The sequence below is a fragment of the Ceratotherium simum genome, chromosome 29 (genome assembly GCF_057802395.1).
Source record: "Ceratotherium simum simum isolate JZ-2026a chromosome 29, ASM5780239v1, whole genome shotgun sequence".
NCBI classification, from domain to species: Eukaryota; Metazoa; Chordata; class Mammalia; order Perissodactyla; family Rhinocerotidae; genus Ceratotherium; species Ceratotherium simum.
The window spans coordinates 39,086,563-39,105,559 of NC_141928.1; the positions used below are offsets into that span (position 1 = coordinate 39,086,563).

The following is an 18,997-nucleotide window of genomic DNA, read 5'->3' on the forward strand; positions in this document are numbered from 1 at the left end:
TTGGTGAAAACAGTTCACCGCTTTTCGAGGGCCCACTCTGTGTAGGTGTCATGCTGGGCGCTCCATGTGTGTTACATTTATTGCAGGCCAGGTGCTATCTCTGTTTCACAGGCGATGAAACGGAGGCTCAGAGAGGTATAGTAAAGTGCTCGAGGTCACACGGTTGTTCAGTGATGTCACAACTAAAACCACAGTCCGTCTAATTCCAAAGCCTCTTGGCTGTCAGATTGTGCCGACTCACGGTGGGTAGGGATCACAGGGAGACAGCCCTTGGGGGGCAGGAGGGAGAAGCTAACCTTCCCAGCTGTTCTGCAGAGGACTTCCAGCAGAAACTGAAACGTCACTTATCGGGGCTATTGTGAAGAGAATTCTTATGTTGGAAAAATAACTTTAAAATTACACTTCTTATGATCTCTTCCCGTGTGATTTTCCGAACTCCTGGTCCAGGTCCAGGTGAGGCCCTTCCTGCTTTTCATTCTCCGTGATCCTTACTTTGTTCTGAGAACCCTCTTCTGGCCCCATCTTTGGTGAGGTCCCATCATGCGGGCATCCGAATACTTGGATAATTTCTATCCTTAAGCAAAGTAAAGTTTGTAGAGAGGCCGTCCCACTTCTTTTTCAAACTGCTTTGCAGTACCTTCAGCGTGATGATGATTGTGCAGCATCCACGGCCCCATCGCGAGGGCTCCTCGGGTTGTGCTAAACGCAGACATAACCTGAGGGCAATATGCTGCAAGTCTGAGCCACTGACTTGAGGTGCCTGGATGACTGCTCTTTGATGAAAACGCCAGTGCGGGTCTTGTGACAGGGGAGGATAGAGCCCCTTGGCTGCACAGCAGAATTTTAGCACTTGATCAGATGATGATGGGGATGTGAAGGGCTGGGAAGAGCTCATCTTCTTGAACTGCTGATTGTCATCTGCTTATGTCTTAAACAATCACGGAGAATGTTTATTCTTACCCAAGAGTTTGACGAACTCGTGTTGTTTTTACATATTGGTGTTTGATTTTACAAGGTAATTATGGTAATTCAAAAATTTCAAAACAATGAAGATTTTGTAATTTTTTGTTAGTAAAGTTTATAAAATTTTTTTTGTAGCTTATTCACCTTGGTGAAGATTATGTCATGGAACTTTCTGTACGTCACAGAAACAACAGGCAAATGATGGAGGATTTGATTTCCTTGGTAAAAACTACAGCATGAATTTGAGAGTAATATCTTTTGTCTATTCTTTATTTATCAGTACATTAAAAATAGTATAGCATTTTTCAGACCTATGATTTTATTATGGGTGTAAATTTGCACTTATATTTAGGTATGATTTCCACTCTTTTCTGATGTCTACTACATACCCTTTTGAAAAATGACATTGATTAAAGAGAACTATAGTGAAAAAATTTCAGAAACAGAACAAACTAGTCCAGAGAATTGGCAGAGTTCTGGTTTTGACTACATCAAATTCTCGAACATGAAACTAGGATGCTGCTGTAGGAATAAGGTGAACACAGAGCCATTTTCTTCTTACCTAAAAGCAGCCCTGTATCACGTCACCCCCAAGCTTATGAACCAAATACATGAAATCATTATCGTGATTTCTGGTGTTGGGTTGTTTTAGCTCTTTCAGATGCTTAATCTCTAGATGGCAATGTGTTTTTTCCTAGAGATAGAGGCATTCCCGGCTGTCTCTGAGAAGAATCTCACCTGATGGTCAGGGGCTGCACCCACATTTGCTCCTGGTTCAGTACTGTGTCTCTCATCACCTGTGATTTCTGTTTGTTTTTTCTGTTTTCTAACTTGCAAGGTAAAGGCCTTAAGCAAATTTTTTTTTACTAAACAAAGCTTTGCTAAGCCACAGTTCTTTTCAGTGAAGAGGCGATATAAAGGAATTCTTTTTTTTTTAACATTAACTTTTTATTGAAGCATAACATACATACAGAAAAACACACAAATCATAAGGGAACTGCTTGATCAGTTTTCACTGAGTGAACACACTCATGGAACCAGCTGCTCCATAACCAAAACATTTCCAGAACCCCAGAAACACTCCCATGTCCCTTCTGGTCACTATCCTACCAAGGGTAAAGGAATTCTTTGGAATGACATAATAAGCAAAGGCTCTGGAATATGTCTGAAAAACAGAATGATAATTTACTTTTCCATAGAGTGGAAAGAAATGGCAAGAATTGGGAACTGTTGCAAGATATGTCAAGTCCTTAGTCTTTTACAATGAAAATCTGAATTTTCCATAAAAGCAACTTACAAAAATTGCATGACTTTCTTTGGGATGATCTTTAATAGATGACTGTATTTCAGATACATAAAATTTATTTTAAAATTTTTATTATAGAAATTTTTAAACACCTATGAAAGTAGAGAGAATAGTATAACAGTGATTTTCAATGTACTCGTCATCCAGTTTCAACGGTTATTAACATTTTGCCAATTTTATCTATAGCCCAGCACACTTCCTCATCTGCCCTTTCCAGCTAGGGTATTTCAAAGCAAATCCCATACGTCATGTCATTTTATCCAGAAAAAATTTGGTATGAGATCCACAAACTTTTAAACTCTGAATCTTAAAAGTAGCATACTCTGAATTTCAAGAATCATTGAAAAAAAAAGTCTTTAAAATAGTATCCTTTATGTGGTCTCTACATAAAATTTTCAAACTTAAAAGTGAAATGGAAATAGGAATTATTTCCTTTACTTCTGATACAGAAAACAAAATGGATAATGAAGCATGGTAGAGATTGTTTTCTGGTGTTACATCTCTCTGAAAATCTCAGTTATTCTGACGGCTAGGCATGGCCAACATCAAGAATGCAGTGAGGAAACTCATAGTTTTTCTCCTTTTGTACTCCTCCCTCACTCTTAAATGCCTCTTTATACTTGTTTTCCAGTCTTGGGGATGTTCTTGCCAGCCTTGGCTGAGCACTGGAATCCCCTGGGAACTTGAAACTAACCCTGATGCCTAGGTCCCACCCTCCGAGGCTGTGATTTCATTGGTCTGGGCTATGGCCTGGGCATCAGAATTTATAAGAGCTTCCCAGATGGTGGCAGTGTGCAGCCAGGAGCTGAGAAGTGCTGCTCTAGAGTCTTGCTATTCAAAGTGTGGTCTAGAACCAGCAGTGTCAGCATCCTGTGGTGCTTGTTAGAAATGCAGAATCTCAGGCCCCATCTCAGCCCTCCTGAATCAGAATCTGCATCTCGATAAAATCCCTCAGTGATTCATACGAACATTCAAACTTGAGAAGCGTTGGTCTAAGTCAGTGGTTCTCAACGGGGGGTGATTTTGCCCCTCAGGGGACATTTTTGGTTGTTACAACTGGGGTGTGTGTCTGTGCTAGTGGCATCTCGTGGGCAGAGGCGAGGGATGCTGCTAAATATCCTACAATGCACAGAACAGCCCCTCGCAACAAAGAATGGTCCAGGTCCGTGTCGGTAGTGTTGAGGTTGAGGAGTCCTGGTCTAGGTCGTCTCAGAGGATTCACGTTGGTCCTAGGTACTTGCCGGTTTAAAGAGCCTCAGGAAAAGCAGGTTTGGGATCAGCTGTGTCTCTCATATTTTTTCTGGCATCTGGGGAGCTCTGCCTTTCTTTTGGGGCTGGTTAGACAGGACAGAGAGATATCAGTTTAGTGTGCTCCATGCTGGTATGGTGCTGCTGATGTTTGTGCAAAGAGAGAGAAAGTGTTATTCCCAAACAATGAACTCAGAGAACTCCCACTTTATATTATATACATGAGCACTCTGAAACTGGTTTTTGTATGCAGAAGGGAGAGTTCCCCGTCTCATGATTTTGAGCTATCTGTTGTAGCCCTCCTGAGATTCCCAGCAGTGGTGCTAGAGCATCCACCTCATTGCTTTTCTTACTTTCCCCCTATTCTTCCCACTGTGAGCAGCTCCGGGTTGTGGGAGCCGCCCGTCATCTGGTAGGGGAACCTCACCGAGGGTCACATGTGCAGACGAGAACCTATACAGACCAAGACAGATCCCTTTCCCACCCCTGCAATGCAAATACCCGGGTATTCTGGTGGCGGAAGTTTAAAGATTGAGGGAGGGCCGCGGGAGCAAGGTCAAGGGAAGGCTAGTGGGCCACTCCTCAGTTTCCCAAACCCTCTGTACCAGGAGCTGCGCCTCCTCAGTGCAGGTGCCTGGGCAGCTCTTTAACGTTTGGTTCAGTTTAACTGCCTGAACAATAACTGGGCATTTAAAAATATTTTAGTTTTCTAGAAATGAAACTTTCTTTATAACAGGTAAGCCTGTTGCTTTACTTTCAGACATTTGACTTTCAAAAGAGGGACCTGCCTTACAGATAAGGGAGACGTTGGTTGTGTCAGACTTGTGGATTGACGTCACTTGAAAGTGTAACTAATGTGTTGATTTATCTGTTATTGATCACAGAACTCCCCTGTGCATCTTATGTAATGCATAGCCTGTAGTGGCTGTGGCACAAAAGTTATAAAAAGGATGCTTTTTGGCCTGGGGAAAAAGAGGGTTTAGGGGATGACTGTAAAACTCCTAGGCATGTTTAGAAAACTTCATCTAGAACTCTTAGCACTGTCCAGGTGTTGTGTACAGCGACTGGGTTATGCCATTGTTGATGAGCAAGTGGCACCTTGTTGCTGAGCCATTGTCGCTCATCAGTTTATGGCCTCTCTTTCCAAAAGGTGGCTTCATACATGAGACCATAGATGTGGGAGGTGCGGGAAAAATCTTTAATGTAATTTTTGGAAAGTGGAGAGTGATTATAACTACATAGTTTTCACCCAGTTCCCAAGTACCTTCTCCATGAAACCTTTTCCGTCCTTCCTTCCCCCGACCCTGTCTGGATTAAAGGCAACATTTTTTGATAATTTATCATAGTAGTTTACCCATCTCCTACTAGGTTGGTCCATTATGTAAACCTCAAAGCATATACTATGATTGTGGCCATCTAAACTATTATGAACTCTGTCATCCCCGGGTGAGAGGGTGGAAGATTGGTGGCAGAGACCATATTGTCTGTTTGAACAGTTCAGGTCTGAGAAGATTTGTCCTTGAATTAGAACAGTGGCAATGGGACTGGAGGAGAAAGGATGTGGTTAAGAAATTAAAGTTGCCTGGCCAGGTTAACTAGATGTTGGGGGAAAACGGAAGGAGGGAGAAATAAAAAATCCAATTACACCCCACAGTCTTAGAATTTAGGGTATATTTGGTATACCCTTAGTTTATACAGGGGGACGAATGAGGGAAAATAAATGACTCTGGTGGTATTGTTAGCACAGGACCTCAAATACTCTGTCCCCAGCAGATCTTTCCTAAGGCTAATTTATTCCTGCTGCTAACTACTCTGTTCTTACAACTAAGAAACCTGTGTTTTCAAGTTGTTTCCCTTCCATCTTCTACTTGGTCAGAGCTTTTTATTTGTAGATACGCAGAGGAGTTATTTGTCTGCTATTATAGCAATTATTGGACAATGATAAGCTATGTAGTATGCCATGTAACATAAGAATGTTCCAAGACATTGTTTGAGAGTCAAAGATTCTCCTATCTAGACTTCTGTTTTCTGTACTGAATAGTGAGCTCCTTCAGTATACGATCTCTCATTTGTTTCTGCTTCCGGGGCCTTGCCCTGTGCCAGGAATACACTATCTTAAAAATTGAGTCATGGTGGTGGTGTCTCTTAAGTTCTTCTGTGTTTGAATAGTCAAAGAATCTGAGTCTAGAAGATGTCACCACAGGTGATGAAAATGATGTGGCTGGATTAATAGACCAGGAATGGTGTGTAGACAATTCATCAACAGGTGTGGCTACTCCCCAAACACCACAGGTTGGCTATTTTTATTGCTAAGTAAAGAAGGATATGTTGTCTTGATTACAAAAACCTCCAGGCTGTAACATGAGATCTAGTATGTTCTTGCAAATTTAATGAATTCCTATGCTGTTGGAAACATTAATGAGAGATTGTTAGAATATGAATGAAAGGGAGGCCAATTATTTCCAAGTTGAAGAAAGCCAAGATTCCAGTTTGGAGCACTTTACCACCCCCCCCCCTTTTTTTTTTTTTAATGAGGTATAATTTACGTGTAGTTAAATGGTTAAATTCACCATTTTAGTGCACAACTCTATGAGTTTTGACAAATGCATAGTTGTGTAACCACCACCAAATCAAGAACAGTTCTGCGGCCCCCCAAAATTCACTCATGCCCCTTTGTAGTCAGCTTCCCCTTCCCCCCAACTCAGAGCAGCAGCTGATCTGTTTTCCTCTCCTTTTGATCATCTTTTTCTCCTACTTGGAGTTGGTCGAGCATCTTGAATGTATACTTACTATTTTTCCTCCGCTCTCTCCAAGGGGGCCAGCAGAGTGCCCTCCTTCCTTCCGCGTGAAGTACAGCAGCGGGTGTGCATGTTTCTGCTCAGGGAAGCTCACCAGAGACTCAGAGTCCAGAGTTTTTACTGGGGGCTGGTTACACAGGCACTTTGCCTGTGTGATCAGTCACAATCATAGAAATTCTAGACTTCAGAAGGAAAGCAGGTGTTCAGCATAAATCACACTGTGCAGTCCGTACAACCTGGTGTAGCAGGTTTCAGTGCCCCAGACATACGAACAGACTTATCTTCGTTGGGAACGTTTTAAGAGCTGAGTCCCCAGAGTCCAGCCAGGACCACTGTGTTAACTCTTGTGCACAGCAAGGCCCCTGGTACATGTGTGTGACAGTTCTACAGGATATATACTTAGGAGCGGAATGAGTATCTTCAGCCTTACCAGATAATGCCAATTTTTTCCCCAAAATGGTTGTACTAATTATATTTCAACCAGCAGTATAAGAGTGTTCCCATTGCTCCACATACTTATCAATACTTGATATTACATACTTATCAATACTTGATACTTTTAGCTATTTAATATTTTCTAATCTGGTTTGTGTAAAGTGATATCTCACTGTGGTTTCTTTTTGGTGAGGAAGATTGGCCCTGAGCTAACATCTGTTGCCAACCTTCCTCTTTTTGCTTGAGGAATATTGTTGCTGAGCTAACATCTGTGCCAGCCTTCCTCTGTTTTTTTGTATGTGGGACACTGCCACAGCATGGCTCGATGAGAGGTGTATGTAGGTCCGGGCCCAGGACCCAAACCTGCGAACCCCAGGCCATCGAAGTGGAATGTGTGAACTTAACCACTATGCCACCGGGCTGGCCCCAATCACTGTGGTTTTAATTTGTACTTTTCTGATTACTTACGCATCTTTTCATATATTGATTGGCCAGTGGTATTTCCTGTTCTGTGAAATGGTTTTTCATATGCTTCGCATATTTTTCTATTGGATTGTTTCTTTTTTCTTGTTTTCTTGAAGTTCTTAATTTAACAAAGGTTATGTGTGGCAAATATATTATCTGAGTTTGTCATCTGTCTTTTTGTTTTGATGACAAAAGTCATTAATTTTAATGAGTTAGAAGTTGTCAGTATTTTCCTTTATGGTTTGTAATTTTTGTGTCTTTTTAAAGAAATCCTTCCTTATGCAGAAGTCATAAATGCATTCACATATATTGCTTTTAAAAGTTTTAAACTTACCAGTACCATGCTGTTTTGATTACCATGGCTTTGTAGTATATTTTGAAATCAAGGAGTGTGATACCTCCAGCTTTGTTCTTTTTCCTCAGGATTACTTTAGCTATTTGGGGTCTTTTGTTGTTCCATATAAATTTTAGGATTCTTGGCTCTATTTCTGTGAAAAATGTCATTGGAACTTTGATTGAGATTGCATTGAATCTGTAGATTGCTTTAGGAAGTATGGACCTCTTAACTATGTTAATTCTTCCAATCCAAGAGCATAGAATATTTTTCCATTTCTTTGTGTCTTCTTCAATTTCTTTCAGCAATGTTTTATAGTTTTCAGTGTACAGGCCTTTCACCACTTTGGTTAAATTTATTCCTAGGTACTTTATTCTTTTTGTTGCAATTGTAAATGGGATTGTATTCTTAATTTCTGTTTCTGCTACTTTGTTGTTAGTGTACAGAAATGCAACCTGATTTTTGTATGTTGATTTTGTATCCTTTCTTTACTTATTCATTTATTATTTCTAAAAGTTTTTTGGTAGATTCGTTAGGGTTATCCATATATAAAATCATGTCATCTGCAAATAATGACAGTTTTACTTCTTCCTTTCCAATTTGAATCCCTTTTATTTCTCTTTCTTGCCTGACTGCTCTGGCTAGGACTTCCAATACTATGTTAAATAAGAGTGGTGAAAGTGGGCATCCTTGTCTGGTTCCTGTTATTAAAGGGACAGCTTTCAGTTTTTCTCCATTGAGTATGATGTTAGCTGTGAGTTTGTCATATATGGCCTTGACTATGCTATAGTACTTTCCTTCTATACTCATTTTATTCAGAGTTTTTGTTCTAAATGGATGCTATATCTTGTCAGTGCTTTCTCTGCATCTCATGAGATGATCATGTGATTTTTATTCTTCATTTTGTTAATGTGATGTATCACGTTGATTGATTTGTGGATGTTGAACCATCTCTGCATCCCTGGAATAAATCCTACTTGGTCATGGTGTATGATCTTTTCAATGTATTATTGTATTCGATTTGCTAGTATTTTGTTGAGGATTTTTGTATCGATGTTCATCAGTGATATTGGCCTCTAATTTTCCTCCTTTGTGTTGTCCTTGTCTGGCTTTGGTATCAGGGTAATGTTGGCCTTGTAGAATAAGTTAGGAAGCTTCCCCTCCTCTTCAATTTTTTGGAAGAGTTTGAGAAGGAAAGGTATTAATTCTTTGACTATTTGGTAAAATTCACCAGGAAAGCTGCCTGGTCCTGGAGTTTTATTTTTGGGAGGTTTTTGATTACTGTTTCAATCTCCTTACTGGTGATTGGTCTATTCAAATTCTCTATTTCTTCTTGATTCAGTCTTGGAAGGTTGTATGATTCTAAGAATTTATCCATTTCTTCTATGTTATCCAATTTGTTGGTATGTAGCTTTTCCTAGTATTCTCTTATAATCTTTTATATTTCTGAGGTATCTGTTGTAATTTATCCTTTTTTGTTTGTGATTTTATTTGAGCCTTCTCTCTTTTTTTCTTGGTGAGTCTAGCTAAAGGTTTGTCAATTTTGTCTTTTGAAAGAACTAGCTCTTGGTTGCATTTATTTTTTTTCTACTGTGTTTTTAGTCTCTATTTCATTTATTTTTCACTCTGATTTTTATTATTTACTTCCTACTGATTTGGGGCTTTGTTCTTCTTTTTCTAGTTCCTCTAGGTGTACTATTAGATTGTTTATTTGAGATTTTTCTTGTTTGTTGAGGTAGGCCTATATTGTTATGAACTTCCCTCTCATAACCAGTTCTGCTGTATCCCATAAATCTTGGCAGGTCTTGTTTTCATTTTTGTTTTAATTTGTCTCCAGGTATTTATTTCTCCTTTGATTTCTTCATTGACCCAATCATTGTTCAGTAGCATTTTGTTTAATCTCCACATATGTGTGGCTTTTCTGATTTTCTTCCTGTAGTTGATTTCAAGTTTCATACTGTTGTGGTCAGAAAAGATGCTTGGTATTATTTCAGTCTTCTTAAATTGATTGAGACTTGTGTTGTAGCCTAATATGTGATCTATCTTGGAGAATGTTCCATGTGCGTTCGAAAAGAATGTGTATTCTGCAGTTTTGGGATAGAATGTTCTGTATATCTACTAAGTCCATCTGGTCTACTGTGTCATTTAAGGCCAATGTTTCCTTGTTGATCTTTTGTTTGGATGATCTGTCCATTGATGTAAGTGGAGTGTCCAAGTCCCCTACTATTATTGTGTCTATTTCTCCTTTTATGTCTATTAATAATTGCTTTATATATTTAGGTGCTTCTATGTTAGGTGCATAGATATTTACAAGTGTTATATCCTCTTGTTGGATTGTTCCCTTGATCATTACGTAGTGCCCTTCTTTGTCTTGTTACAGTTTTTGTTTTAAAGTCTGATTTTATTTAGTTAGTCAGTCTGATATAAGTGTTGCTACTCCAGCTTTCTTTTCATTGCCATTTGCATGGAGAATCTTTTTCCATCCCTTCACTTTCAGTTTGTGAGTGTCTCTAGGCCTGAAGTGTGTCTCTTGTACGCAGCATATGTATGGGTCTTGTTTTTTTATCCACTCAGCCACCCTGTGTCTTTTGATGGGAGGATTTAGTTCATTGACATTTAAAGTAGCTAGTGATAAGTAGGTGCTTATTGACTTTTTTTTCTTGTCAGTTTGGTGAGTTTTGTTTTTCTAGTGTCCATTTCATCTAAGTTTTAAAAGACAATGGCATAAAGTCAACAGGAGGATATTATGATCTTGTTAATATCTGTACTATCTGTTTATGTCCCCATTTTCATTTCTAAAGTGTATTTGTTTATTTGCCACTCCTTCATTTTTTGGATCAGTCTTGCCAGAGTTTTGTCAGTTTTATTAGTCTTTTCAAAGAATCAATTTCTGGCTTTGTTAGTTCTATCTATTATATCGTTGTTTCTATTTTGTTATTTTCTTATTTGTCTATTAGATCAATCTTAGTAAATTCTACTGTTAAATCTTCTGTGTCCATACTAATTTATTGTCTGCTTGATCCATAAATTTGCTTGAGAGTAGGATCTGTTAAAAATCTTCTAATGTGATTGTAGTTTATGATTTTCTCTTTGTAGTTTTATCTGTTTTTTGCTTTATATATATTTGAAGCTATATAATTAGCATATAAATTCAGAATTTTTATCATTTATAGTGATTCTTTTTATTACTAGTGATGTTTTTCTCCTTGAAGTTTGTTTGTTTCTCTGATGTTAAGATAGCTATATTGATTTACTTTTGGTCATTTGTCTAGTATATATTTTTTCATTTTTTTATTTTCAATCTTTCATGCCCTTATATTTTAGTTATATTTCTTTAAAACAACATAGAGCTCAATTTGGTATGCAAACAAAATCTTTGTCTTTTGAGTTGAGAGCCTGACAAACTTACATTTATTTTGATTACTAATGTATTTATCATATATCTGCCATCTTATTTTGTGTTCTCTATTTTTCCCACTTTTTCTGTAATTTTTCCCATATTTCTTGCTTTTTATGTTAATATTCTCTCCTTATTCCATTGGTTTCTATTTTACTTCTGTTCTTTTAATATTTACTCTAAATTTTTAACATGCTAATTTAACCAAATATAAAGTTAATTTGTGTCTTTATTTTCCTTCCAAACATATGAAGTCCTTAGAACACTTAATCTCTGGTCACCTTCTCCTAGATTACACACTATTGATCTTGTTTATGATTCACTGTGCTTCCTATATATAAGGATTTATATCTTTAATAAATTTGGAAACTCCTTGAAAAATTGGGGTTTTTTTCTTGTCTCTAGTATCTATCTCTGGAATTTAGAATAGACCTATGGTAGACCATCTCACTTCATTTTCTATTTATCTTAAACTCTCTTTCATATATCCTATATCTTTTTCTTTTTGGAGTACATTCTGGATAAATTTCTTCAGATTTATTTCCCATTCACAAATTCTTTTTTTATTTGTATCTAATCTGTCTATTTGACATGTCCATTGAGTTTTTCATTTTTATCAGTACATTTTTTTGTTTCTAGAGACTTTTATTCTTTTTAGAAACTAACATTTTAGTAGTCTTTTCCCATGTTTTCAGTTTTCTTTTATTGTTTTAAACATATGGACATATTTGTGTTCTATATTTGATAATTTTAATATCTGACATCTTTATGGGTTTGATTCTGTTTATTTTTTTCTGTTGACTTTTTTTCATGGTGTTTGTGTCTTTTGCAAATATTTTTATAGGCTCATTTTTCTTGGTACTCTGTGGGAATTCTTTGAGGCTTGGATTGAGGTTGAAGGCTTAGGTTGTGATGGATTAAAGCTTTTCTTTCAGATAGAAGTTGTGTTTGCTTCTACCACACTCCTGAGACATAACTGACTTAAGACTAAAGTTAAATTTTTGGCTTGAGATTTCCAGAACCACGCAGGTAGTATGAATTTGGGCCCAAACCTTTGTGAAGACTGTCCTGTGGTTACTTAGAAATTATTAAAGGAGACTCTTTTTTTCTTCCAGAGCCAAGGCCAAGACAGATACGTTTTCTTGCCAACTCCTTTGCAAGGCAGATTTATATTTAATTCCCCCTTTTGTTTTAGTTATAGCCCCTGCTGGCTTTATAGGGGAGCTCTGGACCTGACTTAGCACCTTGCATAGGTCTAAGGCTTCCGTGGCTGTTATAACCCATGCTGTTGATTATCCGAGATGGTAGGTAGATGCCCTTATAGTATTTTAACATGGGTTTTCTGCCCTAATCGTTGACTAAATCTTTATTTTTTGGTGCATATTAGAGACAAACCATGGCAATCTAAGTATGGGAAGCGATTCTTAGGGATTTATTTCTGGCCATTCTCAATATTACCTAGGATCTGGGTGTGTTTGATTAAACACTCAGCCTGAAATATGTTGAAAATTACCTATCAATAGAACAGACTAAAGTGATCTTCATGTACTAAAGAGCACTGAATATACATTTTCAAATTTCCTGGTATTGCCAATAATATCCTTTTGATAGTATTTTATTTTAATAAAAATGGTGCAAGGTAATTTGCAAATGATTAAGGCATATTGTAAAGAAATTGACTTTTCTTCTTCTTCAGTGTGCTTTATTCAGTAACGTTTTTTTCCAGTTTGCCAAGCATAGGACAGACTCAAATGGTCTGGAGACTAAATCATTAACTCCAGTGTTAGGCGGAGCATCTGCCAATAAATTAAAGAACAAAGAGAATGTATATACTCCTAATTCTGCTGTAAAGAATGAAGAGTGCTTTGTATGTCCTGAGCCAAAGACTTCAGTTAATAAGAACCAGCATAAAAGAGAAATACTCGCTACACCAAATTGTTACTCTATACCCTCAAAAGGTATTTGCTATGTGGATTAAGCAGTGGTAAAATACCTTCAAATTCCATTCTTCTCACCATGCTAAATAAACATACAGCAGGTCAGAAATGACTAGCATTGCTCTCAGGAATTTCTAGAAGCCAAGCTGCTTTTTATCATATGTTATTTGCATTAGTTGAAATGGAAGCATATTATCAACTTCCGATTTTTCTTAAATGATATTAAGTTTTTCTCTTTTTCACATATGTCAAGTTGAATCATAGCATCATAGAAGATCAAAGCTGACAGGCAAGTTAGAGCTCCTTTAATCCCCCTGCCTTGTCACAGCTGAAGAACCAGGGACTCAGACAAGTGATTTGCCCAAGGTCATGTGTCCAGGTTTGAACTTGCCCCTTCGCCCCCATTTATAAGGACTGAAGTGGAAGTCTCTGCTGAGCCCTTCACACTCATCTGGATCTCCAGTTCTGGTATCTGATCCTTCTCTGCCTGTTGTATCATTGCCCATACTCCAGCATATGGGATAAATCCATGATGCCCTTCCAGATATGTGTATCTTTATCCAGATATTACAACTCTCTCATTTCTCTTGGTTTCCTCTTCAGGTTACTCACCACCAATGATTTAAGCTGATTCCTTTATGACCTCAGTGTTTTGTTTGCTGGCCTCATCTGGACACATTCTGTTTTGTCCATGTGCCTCTTAAAACACAGTGCCCAGAAGTGAACCCAGTTTTCCAGTCCTGGGTCTCACCAGGGTAAGACAGGAAGCGTCAGGAGAGTAGAGACTCTGTCTGCCACATTTATTGCAGCATCACTTAGTACACAGAGGGGGCCACGTCTGTTGTCTGATACATAGTAGGTGCCCCATGCCTGGTATATGGTGCGGGCCATATCCGTTGAATGAAGGAATGGATACATTAGACCCTGAAGAGATTTTATTTACTGTGATCTAGACTCTGTCACTTTTTTAAACGACCTATAAACTTTATTAAAAGCCTTTTTTTCCAGCGTTTGTGACCTACTATTGTTTTATGTTAAGACCCTAATGAACCCAAACTCTGAAACATTGCCATGTGAACTGCTGCTAATCCACATCCTGCCATCATGCTCCCAGTTTGCTAATGGGGCTGATAGGCATTGGATCCAGAGGTCTGCTTCTTATACATAAAGATATTCTGAAAATATTTGTCAGAATATTTGCTGAAAGTTCTATTATTATGTTAATGGAATTTTCCAGTTCATCAACTCAAACACCACTTTCCCCTAAGTTGTGAGACTACTTTGGTGTGACATGTGTTTGTGTGTGGCTGCCTGTGGTGGTTATGAGGGTTCAGTCAGGTAACATCTGCATGCAGTAGGACCTCAGTGGTGGCTGCTATTGCATCTCTTCCTAACAAGGGGGGTGTCTCTTTGTCTCCTGTTATTTCTCTTAATATCGCCACAACGTCCTGTGAATCAGGAGGTTGGGCAGGGAGATAAGATGGACCTTAGCTCATTGAGGGCTGTTGTTTTTAAGCCTTTGATGCTTTCAGTCCCTTTTATTATTGATAAATTTTACTTTTTATCTAATTCTGAAGGTTTTGAAATCTGGATAGTTTTAGAATTTATAATCTTAAGGTGTCATCAGTTTACATATCTTGTTCCTGTGAGAAAGACTGTGTTGGTCAAAAGCTATGACTGGCCGTTTTTCTTTAAACATAAGAGACGCAAGTGGCTAAAGCCCCAGTTGAGAGCTCCCATTAGTGCTCTCTCTGCATTTTACTTTTACTGAGTCATTTTGATATAAGCATTAATTTCTCCTTTCTGAATCCTGTACAATCCAGTCAGTGACAATTTGCTGAAGGGTAATTGTGGTAGTAGATACTGTTAGTATATAAAGATGAAAGCTGTTTTCACAGATGTTATTATTATTATTGTTTTTTGTGTGTGAGGAAGATTAGCCCTGAACTAACATTTTTGCTGAGGAAGACTGGCCCTGGGCTAACACCCGTGCCCATCTTCCTCTACTTTATATGGGACGCCGCCACAGCATGGCTTGACAAGCAGTGCGTCGGTGTGCACCCGGGATCCAAACCCGCGAACCCTGGGCTGAAGTGGAGCGCGCAAACTTAACTGGTACGCCACTGGGCCAGCCCCACACAGATATTATGAATTGATCTTATTTTCTAGTTCTTGTGGAACCAGTGAGAATAGTGCTGAGTAGTCATAAACAAAACCTTCCATCTTTTTAAAAACTTGATATCATGTATTTATTATAAAGTGAATATTATTACAACTTTTAGATCATAAGCAAAAAGTTAAGTAATCAGTGGTAACCAGATTCGTTGTTGCAGGTTTTTCACAAACCGTCTGGGATACAAACACCTCGCTAGAATAAGCCACACAACTCTGGAGTAGGGAATAGAACAATAGCCAAAGCTCAAGCCTCTTTAGAAACTGTTGTCAGGCTTTCACAGGGGATTGTTCTCTTAGCCTAACAGGAGCTGAATCAGGCTATGAACTGAATTAACACCTCTCAATACTGTATGAATTAAAGGCATAAATTGGGTCCTTGTATAAATACAGATTGAGTTTTATTTACAGAAAAGACAATCAGTAATCATGAAATCTGTATTTATATGATCTATTTAGATTTTTCATATATTTATAATAAAATCATAAGCACAGCTTCAGTTTTGCAGTGAAGAAAAAGAGGAGCAACACGTGCAAAGAAAAATGATTCTGTTTTTATTATAAATCACACGGAAGCATTTGTTTTTTTGTGTGTGTGAGGAAGATCAGTCCTGAGCTAACATCCGATGCCAATCCTCTTCTTTTTTTTGCCGAGGAAGATTGGCCCTGAGCTAACATCCATGCCCATCTTCCTCTACTTTATATGGGATGCCGCCACAGCGTGGCTAGACAAGCAATGCATTGGTGCGCGCCTGGGATCCAAATCCATGAACCCCAGGCCACCAAAGTGGAGCATGTGCACTTAACTGCTTGCGCCACCAGGCTGGCCCAGAAGCATTTCTTTAAAGAAAGAGCCTTAACATCACTGGCCAGGTGATTACAATATTTCTGAGTCAATGAACAAGGTGATGTCTGCATTATTGATAGTGTTGGGGGAGGAAGAGTATCCTCTACCCACTCAGGGTCCTTCCTAGCTGGGCTACAAATTAAATTGACATGAGACTGAATAGCAGGAGAAAATCAAACAAAGTTTAATAACGTATACATGGGAGAAACCACGGAAACTGAGTTTCTCAACAAATGGCAGAGGTTTTCACCTTAAATAGATAAAGACAAAGGAGGATGTTGGGGATGGGGGGGTAGCTGTGGGGGATCTCAGAGGGGAAGACGACAATTCACATGGAGATGAAAATGCAAATGTTTGTCTGATAACTCTTTACAGGACCACCTAGAGAATGTGTCCTGGGAGAGACAGAATTTTTGATAAGATTGACTTGTTGGTGCCTTTCCTATCACAGCATCTATTTTACATATTACAGCCATCATATGGTAGTGGCTCCTTCCTGTAACAGGCCTTCTATGTTAAATTCTTTAGGCAGTTTGGGAGGGGAAGTGCAAATGTTCTTCAGAGAAAATAAGGTAAAGAGACATATTTTGGGGTGGCCAATTTTGATCTCCCACAATAGAAATTTTGAAACCATAGTGTCAGCTACATTTAAACCAAATGTTTTCTTTTTTTCTAATAGCTAGAAACCAGTGCCTGAAGGAAACTCCAATTAAAATTCCAGTAAATTCAGCAGGAACAGAGAGGTTAATGACAGGTGTCATTAGCCCTGAGAGGCGGTAAGTGTTCTGTTTTTCAGACTCTTTCATCTTTAGCGTATGTAACCACATTTCCTTCTTTCATATCTGATAAACCTGACTAAGATAAACCATCATGTAGATTCTGTTGGAGACTGTAGGAATGTCTGTCTGACTGTATGAGGATGGTTTGTGGTGACAAGAGATTTTCACATATTGAGGTATATGCGGTAACTATTTGGATTCAAAACTGATTCGGCTTGAACTAAAAAGCCTGACTTATGGCCTATCAAACGTGCATTGTACATCTGCTTAACCATTAAAGAATACACTCTCTTAAGATAAGAATGCATACTTCCCCTCCTATGCCCTATTGGTAACGCCCTATTGGGAACACCAGGATCAGTCCCTTTCCTGACATCACCGTCACATTGACCTGCAAGTTTGCAATTGAATACCTCTTTGAAATTTTGATAAAAATGTATCCTGGGTGTGTTTAATGTATGTTCTTTGTTCTAAAAAGATACAAGACTGTACTGAAAACCATGCTTCTCCGGAACACTTTCTAAGGCCTTCCTGGGTTATAATCCTCACTCTGGCTCAAGTAAACTCACCTTATTTCTCTTATCTATAGAATGGTCATTGGTTATTTTGCGTCGACAGTGGCCATTACGGGAGCTGATGCCACTGCCTTCCTTATGGGGTAGAATTGTGAAACTCATCAGCAGTAGGACTGGCACCTTATCTTAAATACAGCAGGCTGGCAACAGTGGCCCTGGCCCCAGCCACATGGTTCCCTCTCTAGGGCCCATATTACGCTGCACTTCTGCCAGTAGAGTATAGACACCCACTAACAGCATCGCTCAGATAGTAAAGATACTAAAGGGTGTTTCCAAGAAAACCCATTCGTCTTGCATAAACAGTTCTGCTGCATAGATGACCCTTCATTGTCTTCTATAGCTATTTTTTTAAGCAGGATCCATTGTGAGGACAGTTTGGGAATTAGAATGGGAACTATGAGATGATACTATGGCATTATTGTTAATTTTCTTGATGTCTTAATGGTATTGTGGTTCTGTAGGAAAATGCCCTTATTCATTGGTGATGTATGCTGAAGAGTTTCAGAGTGAAGTATCATGATATATCTTCAAGGGGTTACTTTCAGATGGCTCAGCAAAGATATCTATGTATTTACTGTATTTATTATCTGTCTATATATGTGGAGAAAGCAAGTGTGGCAAAATAGTAACAACTGTTGAATCTAAGAGGATATTTGGATTTTCATTGCACTGTTTGTTCAACTTTCCTGTATATTTGACATTTTTTAAAAAAGGAGGGGAAAAGTAGTTTTGCCAAGTGGCAGTTGGTGGGGGGAAGGGTGATAGCTACTTTCTAGTGGGAGATGGCCTTCGTGCTCCTCAGGAGGAGTGAGGTTGTCTGGCCCTGGCATACCTGAGTGAGGCTCAGCTAATGCACAGCCTGTGGGGGCCCCAGCAGGCAGGAGGCCCAGCTCTACTCGTGGGTGTTTCTGTTTTTTAAGGTGTCGCACAGTGGAAATGGATCTCAACCAAGCACATGTAGAGGAAACTCTAAAAAGAAAAGGAAACAGTGTTTGGGAGCCTTGAGAGGGGGTTGGATAAGGTGATCACGGTGCTCACCAGGAGCAAAAGGAGGGGCTCGGCCAAAGACGGGCCAAGACAACTGTTTCTGCTCATCCTGGTAAGTGGAGCACAGAATGGATTTCCACTCCCACTTGCCACCCAAAATAGGTGTCCTTGTGCTACACCCAATCTACACAACCCTACACAGCAGCCCTGCAAAGATGTACCTGGGGCAACACTGTACCTCCAAAGTAGATTTCCAGAAAGAACCACCTCGCCAAAGACAAACAGGCATTTCACAAATTTCATTACCAGAAATCCTCATATTTGTTAATAGAAATTCATCCCTAAACATAATAGGACCAGAGCAAAAAGGGTGGAGTGGAGAAAGAAAACCAGCAAATTTGGGAAAAAGGAAACTCTTACATCTTGAGGAATAATCAGTTGTTTCCTAAAGACCATAATCTTAGACTACAGGTTCAAACAGCTGAACTTCCCATGCATGTCATAAGCTAAACACTAAAACAATCACTATCATCTGCAGAAGAAGGCATGATCACATACATTTACCTTTGGGGGTTTACTTTCTCCAAATTTGATGGTTTTCCTTCTTTGTTAGACCCTTTTCGCTCCTATCCTATAGTTATATGAAACCACATATAGTGACAAACGTGGTTAAATTTGTAAAACCGGATAAACAGCCCTCGCGGGAGGTGGGCCCCTTAGCTACCTGCATGAAAATAAGAGGAATAGCTAGCCT

General features: G+C 38.9%; 1 protein-coding gene across 1 annotated transcript in view; it reads left to right on the top strand.

Annotated features, from left to right (window-relative positions):
• LOC101399189 (maternal embryonic leucine zipper kinase-like) overlaps positions 1-18,997 on the top strand; it is a 55,747-nt gene that overhangs the window by 32,023 nt on the left and 4,727 nt on the right. The window contains exons 7-8 of the mRNA XM_087419596.1: positions 16,582-16,678; positions 18,177-18,355. Of these exons, the coding sequence (XP_087275722.1) occupies positions 16,582-16,585 (4 nt within the window). The 3' untranslated portion in view covers positions 16,586-16,678; positions 18,177-18,355. The remainder of the gene's footprint in view (positions 1-16,581; positions 16,679-18,176; positions 18,356-18,997) is intronic.